Raw genomic sequence first — 7,368 nt, 5'->3', positions numbered from 1 at the left:
AGATATGCAAATCAGACAGCATGCTGCGTAAGTACATGTGGCTCCCTGATCTCATTAAGGCAACAACTAGCCGCTAATGGCTTCATTAGCACTGGATGCTCCTAACCCTTTTAGCCATCGTAAGCTTTACATACTGGAGAAGCTAAGCCATTTAGCACCATTGGCAGCTGCACACGGCACCAGGGCAATTACCTTTTGTTTGACAGAACAAGAGATGGGTGATCAGCATATGGGATTATGTTAAATTGGCCACTTGACTCAATGTGCATGTCTGTCAGGGTTTCTCGAGATTTCAAAGGTTCAAATACGTAAGGATCCGATTCCATATTTCTTCCCACAAAAAGAGTCTTCTACCCCAGCGGTCACACCGTTTGACCCAACAGTCATCAAAGTCTGGCCTCAGGAAGAGCAGAAACATGATGTCAATGACGTTGTTATTGCTATTCTTTTTTCCCATGATTCTTCTCATCGGTTGGCATTTGTTCCTATTTCCTCTCTTCCCCACCTCCTTTTGATATCTTTCTAGAAGGCAACAAGCCCGTCTCCACGCTCATATTTTTCCCCTTTAATCACTTTGTTGGTTTTTCATGCCATGCAAGGCGGCGTATTTATCCAAGATAACATTTGGGTTTCCCCTCACTTTGCGGGTGATGGAGGATAATTGCTGTAGTTGTGTGTGTGTGTGTGTGTGTGTTGGTCTGTCTCTCTGTTTGTATATGTGTCCCCACATTCTGCAAAGCTGATTGCTCCTGGCTGTTCTGAGCACAGCTACTGTTTGGACAGTAAAACACACAAAAAAAAACATGCTGTATGTTTGGACACATCTCTAAATGAGGGAGTGACAGTGGTAGTACAGTTCAGTCGCGTGGGCATGCCAGTTGCATTTGCATGGAAGTCCAGAGTTTGCATTTGCGCCATTTGATGTGACAGAAGCTGGACGAATCTACCATTTAGGCGTAACCGGTTTATCCATTGCTGTTAGCCAAGTATTTTCAAAAATAGAACCATGAGGCTAATTTAAGATAGCTGTCTCATCTTTGTAATAGCCTGCTGGTTATCTGACTAATTTCAGACATTTATTAATTGGTTTTAGCAAGAAATTTCAGCTGTCTATCTTTTGAGCTTAGCTCTTTCACAATGTATCCACCAGTATTGTTAGCTAACTGTATTGACTGTTTTATACTTTAAGCTAAAATGTGCAGCTGTTTAATCCTTTTTGGCTAAAAACAAAAACTTTAACTGTGTAATACGTATGTTTGTTAAAGATGCAGGAGCCGAAAATGGGAGCATTTTCATTCTCTCATCACTAATGTTAGCTAACTATTTTCAATCAATAATCAATCGGTTTTAGCTCGCTTTTTCAACTGTTTATCTATTGAGTTAAACTATTTCACCATTTAATGTGCGCTAACTACTTTAATCATTTATAAATTATACTTAGCTAACTATTTTAACTGATATGACTTACTTCTTTTTACCAACCGTGTATGCACTTTTAGCTAACTGTTTGGACCTCTGGTTGCTTGGCAAGAACTTCTCACATACTCAATAGCAACACAGTCGTTCACTGCTGTTTTCCTTTCTTCTCCCGAAGTAGCCGTCTCCTGGATGGGGATCTTTGCATTAAGTTAATGACAAAGGAGGCTACTAATACGAGAGAGAAAAAAGGCAGAGGGAGAACAAAGATAAAGAGGAGGAGTTGTAGAAGACCACAAACACATGCATCTAATGTGTGCTTATGCAAATCACCTCTTTCACAATGAAAGACAACAGTTTGAAAAACAATTTGAAACTTTTGAGACAACTCAAAGATATAAAATAGTTGTTATTTAATCTACGGTTGGACAACATGTCACTGCATCCATGATGAGATGCCTTGGCTCTCTGTCTGCCCGATTCACTGGAGGTAATTGTGTTTAGAAAACACTTGAGCTGAAAGATCTTCTTCCTTTCAGAATAAAGAGTCACAAAAGGAGAAACCTGAGCCCAGGGCGATTCTTTATCTGGATCTGACTCTCTATTCTTGAATAGTTGCTTTTTACATGACCAGGGCTTGATAAGGACTTTGATGGGACAAGATAAAGGATAGTTGTCTCGGTGAGAAGAGATCAGCATTTCAAAGTGCCATATATTTCTGATATCAAAGATACAAACACATACAATGTGTTAGGCTTATTACTGCAGAAAAAAGAGGTTCAGTAGAACATCTGGTTCACCACAAAGCAAACATGGTATAGGCCTTGGGATGAAAACACTGCCGATAAGGCTGGGCTCAAAGTTTCCTGAAGAAATATGATCGTTTTCCTGCTCCATGTACGTCTGTATCCTCGGCCAAGCATCTAAAAGGTGGCTGCAGAGCGCAAGTAGAGGAAGCAAGTGTCTAGTGTTTCCTCAGGAAACAGACTCCATTTCCACTTGGCTCGTGGACCAAACCGGAATTTGTCCTGCGTAAGCGCCGCACGGTTAAAAATACCAGAGTATAAAGGCAGATCGCTGCAGCACACTGCTCTTTCACAACACCTGCAGCGACACAGAGACGGGGAGAGAGGGACACAATCGTCTGCATCGAGTTTATTTAGCTTTTTTGGCTGGTTGTAAGATTAAAAACCCAAAGTAGTTGCTGGATTTAATACAATATGCTGTAGGACGGTTAGGTGGTATTAAAATAGACCTGGTGTATAATAAAGCTAATAAAAGTAATAAAACTCAACACCTCTTAGGAAAAACTTAACTTTTGTATAGTGTCAAAAACATTCCTATTATTATTATTATTATTATTATTATTATTATTATTATTATATGTTGTATTCCCCGACTTCATAAAACCTGGGATACGGAAATAAACATGAAGTATTTTTGTTGCACCAAATAAGGAAATACCACATGGTATTTATATTGTATACAAATACATATTCCCTTTTGGTTTCTTGAAAAGTCCTTTACAGACACATAAATGGGTTATCTTAAGTATATGATATCTTTTTATGGTCATTATAGTTTCCTGAGTTTTTATACAGTTGATTGCAGCAACCAACACTCAATGTATTCTCATGAAGGTATTAGCACATGGTGGTCTTCTTTTCCTGCATTTTAAAAACTTTTAAACAACATGGAAGTTTCAAAAACGTATACAATTAGGATTTCATTTAACAAATTCTAGTAATTATTCTTATATAAACCCCGTTATATGACCGATATAAATGATTATAAAACAGCTTTCGATTTTTTTTGTTAACACAAAAGTGAAACCAGTTGTATTTCTAAGACTATACTTGTGTCCTGTTGCCAGTTTTTCCCCACCGACACCCATCCACCTGAACATTTACATACATGGGACTCACGAGGCCGCGGGAGGGAGAAGATCATTAAGAAACATGTGTTCCTTTGTTGACAACTAGATTATCAGGTTGTTTCGATGAGCCGCCGCTTCACACGTTCGGTGCTCGCGAGAAAACGTGCAGGGATCAACTGGGGACAAGTTAATGAGGCGCGAGCGGCTGCGCGTGCGCGCGTGTAGAGCGCCGGGACGAAACTGCTGGGGGACGTTCTCCACGGGGAAGTACACGTCTCGAAGGCGGCTTATGGAGTCACATAGTTCTTGTCAAAAGCCATAAACGCTGGCGCGGGGGTACTCAAACGCAACAGGCCGCTTCAGTGACCTGTTGCGCGCTGGAATTCTGACTTCAAGGCACTCCCCGGCCGCCACCAGGTTTAGTGTCGCCTCCTGTACCCGCCTCGAGGCAAACAGAATTAAAACATTTGTGTTACACCTCACTCACTCACACACCTTTAAGGTCGTGCTCTGTGATGACAGGACAGGTAGAAAGTAAGTCGGCTTGACAACAACCTCTCTGGCCTCGTTCATATTTCAGCGTGCATTCCTATATATAACTCATTGATTTGGTGCGCTTCGGTGGCCGTACCTGCGTGACGCACCTGAACGCCACTCATTGTTTTGTTGCTGCTACTCTTGGTTGCCGTGCAGGGGGGCGGAGGTGTGCGCAGAGGCCACGCCCCCTCTCGCTGGAAGGCGCTATAAGGCGCTGCGTCATTCTGTTGATACTCGCAGTCTGAATCACTCCGCAGTGGTCAACGCTACCGGACGTAAAGCTACATGGACTTTTGTGTCTGTTCGCGTTTACAGTTTTAAACTTTACTTCTTCTTTTTTGTTGTTATTTCATTTCATCTGTGTTGGTCATCTAACCAGTCCGCATGGCTCTGGCTGAAGCAATGATGCCTGCCTCGTTTCCAAGTGTCCATGCTATGGACGCGAAACACTTCGAGAATGTAAGTAACTTTTTATTACATGTTTGTTCTTATTTTAATGTGTTGTGGATCAAATCCTGATGGGTGGCTCTTGCTAGAGGCTTGGTTTTAACCCTCCTCTCCCTTCGCTCCCCATGAACAGATGTGCAAGGTGGACGAGTGTGCACGCGGCGGCAGCTGTGGCTCAACAGGTGGCGCGGGCTGCAGCCCGCTCATCGCGGTGGAGTTCAGCATCGTGCGCTCCCCCGCCGCGCTCACCAAAGACGACGACGAGCTGGGGAAGTTTCTGGACATCGAGTTTATCTTGTCCAACACCATCGACTCCGACGTCGTGAGCAGCAGCGGAAGCGTCTCTCCGCCGCAGCAGTGCGCGTACTCCCTGCCGGAGTCGCCGGAGAGCTGCGGCGGCGAATCCGGCCTGGCCGCGCACAGCTACCACGGCGTGGTGGGCTTCGCGGACTCGAATCCCGTCTCCAGTCTCATGGCGGAGCTGCTCACGTCGGATGTGAGCTACCCGGTGAGGGGGGAGAGCTCATCGGAGTGCGCGGGGAAGGCGAGAGGCGGCCGGGAGTACACAGAACTGCGGGCGTTTAATCCAGCCACTCCTGCTCATCACCAAGTGGCAGCGTCTCCTCCGCCGCTCGGATACAAAATTAAAAGCGAGCCCGTCGGTCAGTCTTGCATGATGGCCGCCGGTGGCGGGGACTTTATGGGACAGATGTACGAGCGACACCAGATGCGCCCCGTGCACCAAGCAGCTTTTACGCACCACCTGGCTGCCGGTCCAGGCGCCCTGTCGGGATTCGGCGCGCACCCCATGCAGCAGCCTGCACCCCAGGGACGCACAGACTGCCATTTGGCGCAAATGAACACTCACCCAAATCAACACCATCTTCAAAACCAGTTTTTGAACGCGCCCTACCAGCAGTACGCGCACCAGAGTGTGGTGCAGTTCCAAGGACAGTACGGCGTGCACGGAGAGCCCGTCCGCGTCCACCAGCAGCATCATCCCGCGTCCATGCAGGGCATGATGCTCACCCCTCCCTCGTCGCCATCGCTGCTGGAGTTTTACGCGCAGGAGGACGCGATGAGCATCAAACAGAAGCGAGGGCGCAGGTCGTGGGCCAGAAAACGCGCCGCGACCCACAGCTGCGAGTTCCTCGGATGTGGGAAAACCTACACCAAGAGCTCCCACCTCAAAGCCCACATGAGGACACACACAGGTGAGCACAGTTCTGAACAGGAAGTCTGTTTAGATTGTCAGCTGTTCGCCTCATTTAGATTAAAGTATTGTTGTTCATGCACAGTATTCTAAGTCCTCTGCTTTTGTGTCTTTGCAGGAGAGAAACCCTACCACTGCAACTGGGAGGGCTGCGGCTGGAAGTTCGCCAGGTCGGACGAGCTGACCCGTCACTTCAGAAAGCACACTGGGCACAGGCCTTTCCAGTGTCACATGTGCGAGCGAGCCTTTTCCCGCTCAGACCACCTGGCTCTCCACATGAAGAGGCACATGTGAAAATGGACTTAAAAGCATCGCGATCCTCTCACGAGGGTCAATGCCTGGAGCGATCCCAGTAGAAGCAAAGGGTCGCCCCCTCTCACCAGCAGACATTCTGGTCCAAACCCATGGAACAAGCCTCAGAGTGTGTGTGGTGCCTTGGCAGAGTGTAAAGGGCCCATGCATGTCTTCCTCTTGTGAGCCAAAAAGCCTCAAAAGTGCCTCTCCATCAGGACAAAAACCGCTGGTTTCTTTTTTGTTTCTGGACATAGCTGTGGACATTTGAACTGACTAAATTATAGTTGTTTGTATTTAAGACGTTTCCTCACCCCTGTTTCTGAAATAAGTTATTGATTGTGAGTGAGTGCCTTAACAAGAGGAGGAAGGATGGGCACACCGTGGGCAGGACCCAGAACTTTGTACATTGTATTCTTGAATGTTTACATCTTATATCTTTGATAATACTCGAATCAGGTCAGGGTTTGTTTTGTATTGATATTTTTCATTCTATTTTTGATGTTTTTAATCTACACAATATAAGTTCTATATTTGCTACGCTTTGTGGGCTCGGCCTACACGCCTCACAAGGTTTGCCTGAGCAATGCTCACAAATGCATGTACCAAAGCTCATTTTCAGACCCACCAATCTGGTGTACGGCCACTCTCCCGTCACTCAAATCAAAATGTTTTTCAGCTCAGTGTTTTTTTGGGGAGACAATCTATTTTCTTATGGAAGATATGCTTTTTTTTTTTTTTAAGAATGAAGTAATTCACTGCAACAATGGTTGATCCGCTGTACTTGAAACAGAATTGCCACTCTGATGTATCTTTGTTTAAGTTTTCCCCCTCGCCGATGCAATTGTTATGTTAAATGGCTCCGAAAATAAAAGTACTTTTACAAATATCTCTGTCACCACCTCTTCTTCCCTATACACAATTCATTTAACTCCGGTTTTATCCTTTTAGTCTCTGCAGGTCAATTGGCACTGATCCGTTTCTTACTATTCTTGTAATATAATTCTCAGCACCTCAGTCAAACTTAAAGGCCTGCTTACTGCATGTTTCCAACACAGACAGTGATGCTTTTTACATCCCAAACCTTCTGTAAATCCCACAATTTTAGCATTTCATTGGACTCAATGGTCCACAGTCTGAGGTAAGGGAATCTTAATGTGTAGTTAATGCTAGTGCTTTTATACACCACATCTACCATTATGTCCTTTATAATATAAGCTTGAAGGCAATACACATCATAACTTAACTGACATCTGTCCTCATGTTGTGTCTCAATCTTTAAGTCTCCGCTTATGAAAGGCTGCCCTCTGCTGGTCATTCATATAATAACCTCTGGTCATGCAGGGGGACAGACTACATGTACTGTCATTATGCCACCAGACTTCTTAGTGTGTGTGTGTGTGTGTGTGTGAGAAAGAGGGCCTGTGGTTGAGGTGACAGTGGAATTTGCCTCGGAGGGCTTGACAATCTGTAAACATGCGACGTCCCTGTCCCAGGACCTTACATTGGATCGGGAAAAAAATCCCCCCAAAAAACTGAAAAAGAACTTTCACAGCGAAAAAACAGAAGCAATCTTTGGGAGAGCAAC

General features: G+C 45.2%; 1 protein-coding gene across 1 annotated transcript; it reads left to right on the top strand.

Annotated features, from left to right (window-relative positions):
* The first annotated feature begins 4,093 nt into the window (after window positions 1–4,093).
* Window positions 4,094–6,636, top strand: klf17 (Kruppel like factor 17). The gene is made up of 3 exons (XM_068571081.1): window positions 4,094–4,288; window positions 4,410–5,490; window positions 5,608–6,636. Exons 1-3 carry the CDS (start codon window positions 4,214–4,216, stop codon window positions 5,781–5,783), a joined length of 1,332 nt encoding a protein of 443 aa, XP_068427182.1. The 5' UTR covers window positions 4,094–4,213; the 3' UTR covers window positions 5,784–6,636.
* Window positions 6,637–7,368: the final 732 nt, after the last annotated feature.

Source organism: Clinocottus analis, unplaced genomic scaffold, assembly GCF_023055335.1.
Source record: "Clinocottus analis isolate CAN_PGR_092001 unplaced genomic scaffold, fCliAna1.0.p SCAF_11, whole genome shotgun sequence".
Lineage (NCBI taxonomy): Eukaryota > Metazoa > Chordata > Actinopteri > Perciformes > Cottidae > Clinocottus > Clinocottus analis.
Note: the sequence above shows the minus strand (reverse complement) of the source record. Positions and strands in the feature narration are given on the sequence as shown.